The sequence below is a fragment of the Macrotis lagotis genome, chromosome 1, assembly GCF_037893015.1.
Source record: "Macrotis lagotis isolate mMagLag1 chromosome 1, bilby.v1.9.chrom.fasta, whole genome shotgun sequence".
In the NCBI taxonomy this organism is placed as follows: domain Eukaryota; kingdom Metazoa; phylum Chordata; class Mammalia; order Peramelemorphia; family Peramelidae; genus Macrotis; species Macrotis lagotis.
In genome coordinates this window covers 693,991,719-694,005,549 of record NC_133658.1, presented here as the reverse complement: position 1 = coordinate 694,005,549, position 13,831 = coordinate 693,991,719, and the positions used below count along the sequence as shown (strand labels likewise).

Here is a 13,831-nt window from a genome sequence, read left to right as displayed (position 1 = left end):
CATTAACAAGCATTTCCTTGCTCTTCCTATTTTCCTTTCCAGTAGAGTGAGGGACACACTTATAACAATATGCATAATCAAGCAAAAGTTCTGTTATCATTCATAGCCAGAAAATGTATGTCTCATTTTGCATCTTGAGTCCATCATCTGTCAGGAAATGTTATACTCTTATTTCTTATTTCATCTGTGGTTGTAATGGGGATAGTGACTGTATTTTGTGGTTTCATTCATATATAGAGAGATCCTGGATGATAAAACTCCCTCTACTAATTCACATCAGCACCTTCACTGCAAACTATAGCGTAGCTGTCCGAGACATTAGGTGACTTATGCAGGCTCACACAGTGTGAGTCAGAAGACCTGACTCTAGGTCTTCTAATTTTGAATGATTTCTCTTTCTGTTTCTCCAAGTACTAACTGTAAGAAACAATCTTCCTTCTTGCTTTCTTTCTCTAATGTTCCTCTTTAAATTTGGTCTAAAATATTTGCAAAATTTTTACAATGTGAAATGAAAATATGTTGAACTTGAAAACAATCAACTTATTGCTTTAGAAATGAAGCACAAGGGTGCCTAAAATGATGCAGTGGAAAAAGCACCGGCCCTGGAGTCAGGAGTACCTGGGTTCAAATCCAGTCTCAGACACTTAATAATTACCTAGCTGTGTGGCCTTGGGCAAGCCACTTAACCCCATTTGCCTTGCGCAAACCTAAAACAAAAGAGAGAGAGAGAGAGAGAGAGAGAGAAAGATGGAGCACAAAGGAATTGAAGCTGAAAGCCAGTGAGGGGGCCAGCTAGGTGTCACAGTCAATAGAGCACTGGCCTTAGAGACAAGAGGACCTGACTTAAAATTTGGCCTGACGCGTAATAATTGCCTAGCTGTATGACCTTGGGCAAGTCTCTTAACTGCATTCCCTTGCAAAAACCAATAAAGAAAGAAAGACAATGGGAAAAATCTTATTTAAAATAATAGTATGCCAGAATTTAGGATATTTTATGATGGGGGGAGAAGTGATTTTTTTCCTAGTATGTTATAATTTCAGGATTTTTGATAGTCATTACATTACAATGGCAACAACAGTAACTTGACTAATACTGTTTAGCACATCCAGCTTCTGTGTGTGTTGTGTATATGTTTCCGTCTTTTAATTAAGTTCCTCTACTGAGAGTGAAGATGAAAGCCCTGAAGCACAACCACAGTCTACTGTCCGTCCAGAAGAAATACCTCCTATTCCTGAAAACAGGTTCCTAATGAGAAAAAGTCCTCCTAAAGTAGATGAGAAAGAGAGAAAGAATAGAGAAAGGGAGAAAGAAAGAGAGTGGTGAGTAGATGTTTATGGAATATATCCTTTTTTTATTATGGAAATCAGTATTAGAGACAGTATCCTAGCTTTCCAGCTGGATTTTTTTAAAAAAGGTTTCTAACAAGAAATTCCAAAGTACTGGTTATTACTTTTTAATTACTTGTAAAAGAACTTAAAAACATTAACTTGTATTATTATTATGCTTAGAAATAAGGTTTTAGGTAAGCCTTAATTTACTGCTCATGAGATTGAATTCTGGGGGCAACTAGATGGCAGAGTGGGTAGAGCAGTTATCCTAGAGTCAAGAGGACGAGTTCAAATTTGGCCTCAGAAACTTGATACTAGCTGTGTGACCTTGGACATGTCACTTAACCCCAATGCCTTACCATAAAAATACCTTGACCACAAGAGTTGTCAATGTGTGTGTTTATTTTTTAAAACGTATTTGGGTATGTAAAGATGATTGTAAATCATTCTTTAATGAATGTTTCCTAACTCTCTAGTAGGCTATATTTTTCAATTCAATAAATAACTATTGAGTACTTAAGATAAATAAGGCACTCTGCTGTAAAGTGTTGAATGATGAAGATATGATTCCTTCCTTTAAAGTGCTCATGATTGGGCTGCTAGGTGGTACAATTGATAGAGCACTGGCTCTGGAATCAGGAGGACCTGAGTTCAAATTCAGCCTCAGACACTTAATAATTGCCTGGCTGTGTGACCTTGGGCAAGTCACTTAACCAACCATTACCTTGCAAAACCAAAAAAGATAAATAGATCAAAATGTGATTCATTAGGCATTGGGAAGTTATAGAGTTTTTAGGAAAATGAAATTATCAAAGCTCTTTTTGGAAAAAAAATCCAGACACTGTATTGGATATTTGCAGGTAGAAAAATATAGGATCACATTTAGGAAGATGAGTTAGGAACCTGAGAGTTAGGATCTAAATTAGGGTGATGGAAGTACTATATAAACTATTGCTACTTTTCCCTTATCTATGGAAAAAAGATTGGGAGTTCATTATCTCTGATGTTCCTTTCAGCCCTAAAATTAAACAATTTTTGACTAATTCAAAACCATTTTCAACAGATAAATAGAACTGAGGGATTTAGTGGGCATGAAGATATATTGGATATATTGGATTTGAGATGTTGATAGGACATCTAAAAGAAGTAGAAATGGGACCCAGGAAGAGGGACAGGGGCCATCAGGGCTAGAGACAGATTTGTGTGGTATGTGCATCAATATGAAATCTGAAACAAAGGAGCTCTCAAAGAAAGAAAATATTGAAAGACAAGAAGACTAAGAATAGATCCTTTAAGAAAATCCCTACTTATCTGAACTTTGAGGAAGAGGGTCTGTTGAGACAGAAAAGAGATAGTGGAAAATTGTGCATTTGAATGTAATAAAATCATATTCTGATTTTTTTAAGCTTTGAAAATTTTATTTAATTTATAGGATATTCAATTTTTATTTTCAAAGGACTTTAGTGATCAGATGAACTCTGTTGTTAATTTTAATTTATAGAAAACAGATTCTGTAAGGTTATATGATTTGCTTAAGGACACCAAGTGTTAAATAATTGAGCACGTATTTAAATCCAAGTTGTCTGAGTCCACATCCAGCTTTGTTATTTCCTTTACTTTTGGGAGTAGTCAAATGGTCATTTGTCAGAGATGTTGCAGATCGGATTCTTGCATCACTTAATAATTTGATTTAGATGAACTCCAAAGTCTTTCAATCCAGGGGTTTTGAATTCTATGACTTGCCATCATTAGTTGGTCAGAAATAGAATCAAGATGATTTTTTTTCCTTTAATGTATCTGCTGAATAATAGTACATTGTTGCTATTTTTCTCTAATAGCTCCTATTCCTTCAGCAGCTAATAAAAATGAAGTTATTACCAAATGATTATTTTAAATTGAAAGTTTTTAAGAATAAAGTAAATTATTTTATTATAGATCAAGTAAGATATACTTAAATTAAAATTATTTTTTATTAAATAGTGCTTTTCAATTTCCTTTTTATTTCTAGTAATCCATCTAACTCCCAGTCCTCTTCATATCAAAGGCGACTTCTAGTCACCAGATCTGGAAGAAAAATTAAAGGAAGAGGACCAAGGGTAAGTGGGGTTTTTTTTTCAAAGGAATTTTCTTGGCATTTTTTTCCTCCTTCCTTAATTTTTATTATGTGGCAAGATATTCTTTATATGGCACATAAAAACTGTATAAACAGACATAGTTGTATGACTTGCTAAGTTGTAATTCTGTCTTTTTTTAAAAAATGTTTTGGGTTTTTTATTTGTATCAGAACAAAAATGAAAATTTATGAAACATTTATACAAATTATGTGTTTAATTGATTAGTAACTTAAAATTTGAGAACAGTTCTTTGCTTGGTTTTGTGGAAGTTTTAGCTATCCAAATTTCTCTTAAGCTATATAGTACTATGTAGTACTTCAGACTCTGATATACTGAATAATACATTTCAGTCTAAAGTTATCCCAGGAACTCCATTATGAACCTAGAACTCTAGAACTTTTTTAGTTTTGTTTTGATATAGAGGACAATTTAAGGCATCAGCTGATTATTGTCCTGTTTTAAACACACTCGGGACTTGGTTTTTTGGACTTTCTTTAGTCAGCTTTATTTCAGGGAGGGCATTCTGACTTTTTTTGAGAGTAATAGTATATGAAAGAAGTATTTACTTGAACATGAAAACCCTTTTGATTGTCATTTTTAGTGTATTTGAAAATTTTTCACTTTTTTTTTCCTAAGCGCTATCGAACACCTTCCAGATCTAGATCACGGGATCGATTCAGGCGTAGTGAGACCCCTCCACATTGGAGACAAGAGATGCAGAGAGCTCAAAGAATGAGGGTGTCCAGTGGTGAAAGGTGGATCAAAGGGGATAAGTAAGATTTAAAATTTCATCTTATAACTATAAAGAATTATTTCATTTGCATTGTATTATGACAAAGAACTTTCATTTAAAATATTAATTTTCATTGTGCTTGCAGTTCTTTATATCCCTTAAAATAATGAAATTGGCTCTCACTAAAGTTGTGTAATCCTAGAAGCTGACACTGAATTTATTCTTCCTAATAGAGAACTTCCTAAAACTCTTTAATTTTTTTCTTTTATAGGAGTGAATTAAATGAAAATAAAAAAGAAAATCAAAAAAGTCCAGCGAGAGGAAAAGAAAGAAAAATATCTGAACATAGACATGTATCAGAAAGTCCAAATAGAAAAGGTGAAAAGGAAAAGAAAACAAAAGATCATAAATCCACCAGTAAAGATAGGGACACAAGGAGAAATTCAGAGAAAGATGACAAATACAATAAAAGCAAAACAAAGAAAAGGGCCAAATCTAAAAGCAGGAGTAAAAGCAAAGAGAAGTCAAAAAGTAAAGAAAGAGATTCGAAGCATAACAGGCATGAAGAAAAAAGAATGAGATCAAGAAGCAAAGAGAAAGATGAAAAAGCAAAAGAAAAAGAGAAACATTCTGATTCTCGAGGCAAAGAACGGGAAAAGAGCAGGAGTAGAGAGAGGTCTAAGCGAGCAGGTTCAAAAAATAATGAACATGACCATAGCAGAAGTAAAGACAAGGATAAAAGGGCCAAGTCAAAGAGTAGAGAACGGGATGTGACCAAAGGAAAACACAGCTCTAATAGCCGGACAAGGGAGCGAAGCAGAAGCAGGGAGAAAGGAAGAAGAGCCAGATCTAGAAGCAAAGACCGAGACCGTAGTAGGAGTAAAGAGTACTATAGGAACAGAGAGAGGGAATCAAGGAGAAGAGTGAGATCAAGGAGCAAAGAAAGGAAAGGAACACCAGAAAAATCTAGAAGTAAAGATAGAAGGAGGAGGAGAGAGTCGAGGAGTTCAGGGAGAGAGGAAAGTCAAAGCAGGAATAAAGATAAAAGTAAAAACCAAGAAAAGAGTTCACACAAAAAAGAGAATTCTGAGAGTGAAAAAAGGCACTCAAGAAACCATGATAATAGTAGCCGAGACAGCAGTAAAGAGAAAAAAGTTGACAGAGATCCAAGTCCCAACTCAAGAAAACAAAATAGTAAAGACAGAGAATTAAAGTCCTCTACACACAAAAATAAGGAAGAAGATAAGTCCAGATACTCATTAGAAAAAGAAATCAACCAAAAATCAAAGAGTCAAGAAAGAGACCATACGCGTGGTAAAGATCATGAATCCAGCCCTGGAACTGATGAAGACAAAAGTGGATGAGTGAGGGCCTTGAACTTTGTATTTCCATTTTTCTCTTTAGGTTTTAGAGACTTGCTGAAGAACATCCTTTTTTGTTGTTTTCCTCTTCCTTTTTGTTTTTGGGGTTGGTTTTTTTTTTTTAATGCGGACTTCATTAAGTTTGATCTTTTGATATTCTACAACCTGAATAATTTGTACTGCTAAAGTTTTAATAAACTTGAAATGAGAAAAACACTTTTGTGTAATATTGTGTGCTGTTTAACTCTTCTGTTTCTCTCTGTGTTGTAGCTGTCAACCAACAGCTACCATGTCTAATATACATCTTGATCTGTTGGATCAACCTGTTAGAAACAAATACAATTGTTAATTGCAATAGTATTTTTTATAAAAGTTTGCACTTCTCATGTTTTAGATATTTTTAAAAGCCATTAAATTGAAAGGAAGTCATACTGATATTTCTGACTACATTTTAGAGAGAACATTATTGATGTTCATCATACACAGAAGGATTTTTTAATTCCAAGAAAAACATCCTTATCCTATGATTTTTTTGAATAATTATTTTTAAACTTTGATCTTATAACTTGTGCTTTAAAATATAGAAGATTGTCTATTTACCTCCTGTGTTTTACTTTATACCTGTTTTTTGTATTTCAAGCTGTGTATGTATAAGTTCATTCCTTTTGAATGTTTTCTGTACCTTTTTTGCATGTCTTAGAGAAATGTCAAGTTAAATTCAGTTTTATTCTTTAGGAAAGTCACGCTTATCTAATCAGTTGATATAAGAAGAGATATTCTTAACTTGCTATTACACTGAATCAAATAGAATAATCAATACTTAGGAAACAGATTTTAAGTAGATTTTTTTAATTCAAGAGTAATCAGAATCGACACCAGTGATATTGGTTTTCCATTCACTTATTTAACAAGAAAATAGTCTTGTCTTTTTTGGGGTGAGGGTTGTTTTTTTTTTAAGGCAATGGGGTTAAAGTGACTTTCCCAAGGTCACACAGCTAGGTAATTATGAAATGTGAAGGCTGGATTTGAACTCATTTCCTCCTGACTCTGGGGCCAGTGTTCTATCAACTGCATCACCTAACTGCCCCTCAAGAAAATATGAGCTAAATTTACACACTCAAGCCCTTATTACAGTAGTCTGAGCCTAAAATTTAACTATCATTGTTATATTATCTTTTGAAATGTGTCCTAATTGGCACACACTTGGATCAAAGTTATTATTCTGCATGCTTTAAAAATGTCTGGTTTTTTCATCTAAAATCTTGGAAATTAAAGTATCAAATGGAAGGAATTTGTTCTGAATATTTTTCTTATATTAACACTAATAGCATATTTTATCAATACTACATTTTTTAAATGGCTTTAAACTGTTCGTCTTGATTATAACTTACATCTTAGCATTTACAAAACGTCACAACACAGAAAATTACAAAATTGGATAGCACCATTTAGACATGATCAAAAGTAAATTTTAAAATGTGTAATTTTTAAAAAATACTTTTTCTTATGGTAAGTAGCCCCCCCCCCTTCTTTTGCGAAAATAGGATAACCAGACAAATGCAAGTGATTTCATTGTGGGAGTAGGGGGTGGGTCGAGAATATCTAGGATCTCTGTTCCTGAGAGTACCTGGAAACTTTTAGAATTAAGATAGTGTCAGTTATATTCATAATGGAACATCTTAATCAAATGACTATTAAATAATGCTTTTTATGCTTCTTAAAGCAATGTTTAATATAAAACACTTATTGTTATCACTTTAATAAAGGTATTTGCTTTTTCACATGGTGTAGTCATTTAATGATATAGAATCAGGTTACACATATCCTTGTCCCTTGGAAAGAAGATCCAAAACAGATTTTGCTGGGGTGGTTCATTCTGAAGATGGGACCTAATCCCATTATCAGTGAAAGCATTAGCTCTTATTTGACATGAATCTAAAGAATTTCATTAGATAATGTTTGTTGTAAACTGGTTGTTTCAAGATTGTTGGTAGTTCTTAAAGAGGACTTAAGATGATCAAAAGATAACCAATTCCAAATTTGAAAAATCACTTTTGGGTTGCTTAAAAATTGGACTTTTCTCATAAGAATTATAGTAAGTAGTCTCCATAGCTCATTTAGTGTTTTTAAATACATTTTGATGCAACATTTAAAAAAAATTTATGAAAGTTTTGATTATTTCTTTCATAGATTTCAAAAAGCATTTTAAAACTAACAATCTGCTGTATGTTCTTGTATTGTTGTGTTAGCGATTTTATAAGAACAAAAAACTGGTAGAGGAAACTGGAGGAGACTTTTTTGACTGCCATAAGTATTATAATTGAGGTGTTGCTGCTTTCTTTTTTTTGCAAGGCAGTGGGGTTAAGTGACGTGACCAAGGTAATTATTAAGTGTCTGAGGTCCTATTTGAATTCAGGTCCTCCTAACTCAAGGACCAGTGCTCTATCCACTGCACCCCTAGCTGCCCCTGTATTGTTTCTTTAGTAGTGTAGGAAGGAATAAGGGAGAAAAGAGAATCAGTTGAATTTTACTTTTTGGAATTTTAACATCAACGATCATATGAAAAATTTTATGAATTCTATAAATTATGTAGTTTTAAGTAGTCATGAGAGGACTGACATTTTCTGTTATTGAAATCTTAAATTTTTTTCTCTTGTAATTTGAATATTATATGTTGTATATCTTTTTGTAACTATTATCTATGACATTAAATATATTCAGTTGTGGTTTGCTGAAAGAATAGCTGTTATATTGCTGTTAAATTCACCGCAGAGAACTTGCTGTCCAAAAGTACAGTTCACTTGAAAAGTATATTTGATTTGATGTCCTTTTAAAAATAGTTTTTTTTCCCCTAATTGAATTATATTCTAGGCCCTTTATACACATAATTTTGGAGCTTTTGTGGTATATAGATGAATATAATGTTTTTTCCTAACAAATTGTTTTTTGTGAGACCTTAAACCGGAATTAACCGGCCACAACTATTTGCTCCTTAAGATGTAATATCAGTCCTGTCAGGAGAAACTATCTGTTTTTGGAAAGTTTATTCATTGAATTTGTATAGGAGTATAATTGTCTATAAGCACCTAATTGAAGTGCTTAAGAAAATTGTACTGAATTGATGTGATAAATTTACACATATTGGTTTTGCATAGTAAACTGTTTTTTTTAGTAATAAGCAGAATTTTTTAACTAAGATTTTCCTTTGTATTGTTTGATAGTAATTAATTTAAGCTGGAATAGAGCAGACTTTAATTGATATTGTGAACATATATACATACATATGTATTTATGTTCATATACATGGGGTAGGAAAAAGAATGATACAGAATATCTTCACACTTTAAAAATCTCATTGATTATTAGGGTTCTAATGTCTTAATCATAAAAATATTTCATTTTAAATTGTTCATCTCTTTTCAGACATGATGATAAATTGAACTCCGTTTAAGCCCTTTTAAAGAAAATTGTTGATTGTCTTCACTAAAAGTTGTCTTTTACAATTTTTATTTCATTCAAGTAATCACAAATAATGTTTTCCTTGTTATATCCTTTATTACCTTAGTTTACCAATTATAGTTTAATTGGATGATAAAACTCTCATATTGGTAAATTCTCCAAGGATTTTATTCTCTACAGGTTTATTTTTCTTACAAATAATTGTGTTGTGTTTTGTTTTTAAAAAAGAAAGATCTTTTTCAATAATGTTAAGAGTAAGAGAAATTACTGGGGTTTTTGACAGTTATCAAGCCCTGCCCCCTCCCTTTTGTGTAGCTTTCTGGGCAAATGAAAAGGAAACTGAGAATCTGGGCCACTCTGCTTGTTGAAGGAAAAACATAAATGAAGTTAATGTACTTCATTTATTTAACTCAGATGTCACTGTGATATATATTTTTTTAACTAGAAACAAAACTAATGTAAAAAGTAAGTTCAAAAATACTGCTTCATTCTAACAATTGTTAAAAATTTTTCTGCAAACTGCATTTTGCAAAATTTAAACTTCAAAAACTAAGTGTATTAACTTTTATAGTTTAATTGTATTAAATAAATGATATATTAAAGTACTAGTTTGTAATTTTTTTTTTTGCCTGAAATTATAAAAACCAGGAGATGATTGCAGAGGCCAATTTTGGGATTTGTTTTGTGGATACTTGTTTTGGAGACATTTTAGAATCTAGTGTTAAGAGTCTAATTATTATGCTACTTTATATTACAATGTATTTATCAGCCTCTGAGCAAACCATCAAAATTAAAATGGAACATAGTGTGCACTAGCTAATTTGCATTATTGTATATTGGAAGATTGGCGTTTTTAAAATCAGTTCAGATTTTGCAATATGCAGAATATGTCTGCAGCAAATCTTGCATCCATGCTTGACAATTTTAATCTTACCTTTGTAAATCTATTTAAATGTTGCTGATTTTGTATGTAACATCTACTGGTAGCTGTTTAGAGTTAAAGGTTCAATTTATCTGAGAAGAGTTGTGTGTTTTAATAAGAATGATTCGGGAATTATCTAGTCGCTGAAAATAATATGTGACAGCTCTGGAAGTCAAAGCGAAAAATGTTCTGATCATCAAATGGGTCTGTATGTGTAACATGAAATGCATTAATTGGTTAATTTTATTAATCCTAAAACTTTGGGATTTTTTTTAAAATAAAGCTATTATGAACCAGGAGAAAATGTAAAATGTGAGCACTTAATATGGACTGTGTAACTTGTGTATTAAAATATTTTCAGAAATATTTATTGCTTTTCATATTTTCACTGACTTGTGGATTTATTCCCCACTTTTGTTTCCTGACCTTTTAGTGATCACAATTTAAAAGGTGCTTTTTTTCCTACCTCTTCTTGCTCAAAGCTTTCCCCTTATCCATTTTTACAATTCCACAAAGCTTTAATAATGTTCCCAAAAACTTTGTTAACTAAGGATTTATGTACTCAGACTAGCAAATTAGAACAACACTGTGGTTCCAGCTTTTTCACCCAGTTCTGGTCATCAAATAGGTAGGCTTCTTAAATTGATAAGCACATAAGTGCATATCTTGAGGAGAATTGGAGTTGAAAACAAGATCTAACCTCTGAACCCCGTTCTTAACAATCCTTCTAAACCTTACTTTCCTAAGGCAGAAATAATAACTGCAGTTTTTACAAGATCCATTATAAAAACCAAACAAGATTGGGGGGTGCATATAATATTTTGTATCCTTTAATAAAAATGCTATGTAATTCTGTTATTTTTAATTTAATCATCTAATGCAATTTAAACCAAAACATACCAAATAAATGAAACATCTAAAAAAATTATGTATTTTCACAACAGAACAGCTATTTTGGGGTTTTTTTTATTTTGAGTTTTACAATTTTTTCCCCTAATCTTACTTCCCCCCTACAGAAGGCAATTTGCCAGTCCTTGCAGTGTTTCCATGGTATACATTGATCCAAATTGAATGTGATAAGAAATCATCCTTTAGGAAGAAACATAAAGTAAAAGAGATAGCAAAATTACATAATAAGATAACATTTTTCCCCCTAAATTAAAGGTAATAGCCCTTGGTTTTTGTTCAAACTCCACAGTTCTTCCTCTGGTTACAGATGGTATTCTTTGCAGACAGCCCCAAATTGTTGCACTGATGGAATGAGCGAGCCCATCAAGATTGATCATCACCCCCGTGTTGCTGTTAGGGTGTACAATGTTTTTCTGGTTCTGCTTGTCTCTCAGCATCAGCAGAACAGCTATTTTAAAAATAAATTTAAACATGTAATTTGGCTATAAAAACAAGTTTGTCGTATTTTCCTATATAAAGTACACAAGACTTTGATAATCCTCATTAAGAATAATTTCAAGGGCAGCTGTGTGGTGCAGTGAATCGAACACCAACTTGAGCTAGGAGGACAATAGCTGTGAGTCCTTGGGCAAGTTACTCCCCATTGCCTTGAGGTGGTGATGTACATTAACTCTTTGAACCTAGCCTGTAAGAGCCATGTTGATACTGCCCCAACTACAGTAGAGGAGATGTATTTCTCAATTCATTTTCACTTTTAAAAACTTTGAACAATTTTAATTTTAAAGGGCTTACTCCCACTTTTAAATATTCCCTGTAATATGTTTTGCTTTTAAACTGGAGTTTGACACTAAAAGATACTGTTTAACAAAGACCAAGAAACACTTCCTCTTGCATCTTTGTTTTTAATACTAATCACCAAGGATTTATAATTGATAGGTATAACTTAATAAAAGTAAACTCCAAAACACTAGATTTTATGTAAGCAAAATCATTTTATTTCAGGCCAGAAGTCAAAATATTAAAATACTACCTATTTATAAAAAATGATTATAACAATTTGCTGTCTTGTAGCAGGATGTAATGGGAAAAAGTGGAGGACAGAGTTTAATTCTTCCTTGAACATTGTATTCAAAGGCAAAACACATAATACCTTGGAGCCGCAGTTTTCTATAAAATTAAGTTAAAATAATCCTTGTATTCCTTCAGAATACTTTGTAAATTCAAGTTATCAGATAATACAGCTTTCCAAAGAGTATAGTCTGGTGCAGTTGACATTGGAAATAAGGGCAACGGATCAAGAGTATCTGGATTCAAATCCCTATTTGACTTTGAGCAAGTCTAATCATGGTGGACCTCCATTTTAGCAAATATAAAATGCTGGAGTGATGAGATCATAGCTGAGGTGCCTTCAGCCCAAGTCTATTATTTACAAAATGGGAGGATATAACAGGAGTTCCATGAGCAATCTGATCATGTGAAGTCACAGTTTCCGAGAGGGTCTAACAGTACTTGGATTATCAAAATTTAAATGTTTCAAGTATTACAAAGAGAAATTGAATGGAATCAGTTCCCACTAGTTCTCTTACTATCTGAACTATTTTAATTACTATCCCTTTTTTTTTAACTTGTGAGTATTCTATCCCCACAAGAATATCACTGCAATTGTACAATCAGGTTATTTAAGGTGATATTTTTATTACTGGGGTGTATCCATTGCAACATGTATAAGATCTATTTTGACCAAGATTTTTCCATTAAAGTAGATTACTTAATCTGCATTTTTGTAATTTAATAGCTATATGAAGGTCTTTGTGATCTCTGAAAGAAGGAATTAAGTGTGAATATGCTAAAAGATATGGGATTCTCTGTCATAGCATTTTAGCTATCAAGTCTCTGAACTCATTCCCCTGGTATAGAGGTGTTAGTTGTCAGGTTATAATGATTAAAAACACCAAAATATGGTCTTTTAGATAATTGTTTAATTTTTTAAGTTACTTGGTGTATATGTACATACATACTTTTAATAATTATCGCTTCTGGGTTTTGATGAAAATTGACCACACAACATCAAAATTTTCCTAGTATATGTTTTTCTGGGTCAGTTCTTTGCGATTAATAGAAAAAAACTTCACTTTTGAAAAGATCTAATAATTTCTCACCCATTCATTTGTGATGAAATTCAGAATTCTGATGGCTTGTGCTTAAAAAAATGAATGTGCTTTGAAAGTTATTTACTATTTTACTCATGAATGTGATTTCAGTGTTTTAAAATGTCACATGGTTTGAACTTATAAAAGACAATCAAATGATATTTTTAAGTGAAGATTATTTCCTCTGATATCTTCTTAGTATCTTCCTAGAGGAGTGGCTAGGTGGTGCAATGGATAGAGCACTGGCCTTGGAGTCAGGAGTATTTGAGTTCAAATCTGGCCTCCAACACTTAATAATTGCCACTTAACCCCATTGCCTTGTTAAAAACCTTAAAAAAAATCTTCCTAAAGAATATTTTGGCATTCTAAAAAAGCTGTTATTTCTCATTACGTTTATGTCTCTTATAATTAGCTCTCCTCTTTTTGTTACATAATTAAAGTTTAGTTGAGACTTTAAATCTCTGTCCTTCCTGCAAACTATCAATACACATGTACCCCTCCACAAAATACATAGACTTAATAAATACTTCACTGGATCAAATAAAGTTCTTTAGTGAGATTTCTTATACACTGGAAAGAAGTGAAATTTGGTAATTGCATGAATGAAGGAACTTCAGAAGATATTTCACTTTTTTGGGGGGAAAACTAATGTCATGAAAGTAGTATTTTTGTCATACATTATTTGTACAGGGCTCATTCTAAAAAATGGCAATTCTAAAACTCAAAATAGCAGGAGCCAAACTTTAGAGACTGAAAAGGAAATGGTATTCCTAGGTAATCCAACCATACAAGCAAATAGGAGCAGAAGGCTCAAAACATCTAGTCGCATATGTCTTTTTTGCCTTTCTCCCTCA

The 13,831-nt window shown here is 32.5% G+C and overlaps 1 protein-coding gene across 4 annotated transcripts in view; it reads left to right on the top strand.

The window, feature by feature from the left end:
• PPIG (peptidylprolyl isomerase G) overlaps positions 1 to 13,021 on the top strand; it is a 102,227-nt gene extending 89,206 nt beyond the window's left edge. For all 4 annotated transcript variants that reach the window (XM_074215759.1, XM_074215758.1, XM_074215761.1 and 1 more), the window contains 4 exons: positions 1,153 to 1,320; positions 3,338 to 3,425; positions 4,080 to 4,216; positions 4,448 to 13,021. In XM_074215759.1, the coding sequence (XP_074071860.1) occupies positions 1,153 to 1,320; positions 3,338 to 3,425; positions 4,080 to 4,216; positions 4,448 to 5,540 (1,486 nt within the window). In that variant the 3' untranslated portion in view covers positions 5,541 to 13,021. The remainder of the gene's footprint in view (positions 1 to 1,152; positions 1,321 to 3,337; positions 3,426 to 4,079; positions 4,217 to 4,447) is intronic.
• Positions 13,022 to 13,831: the final 810 nt, after the last annotated feature.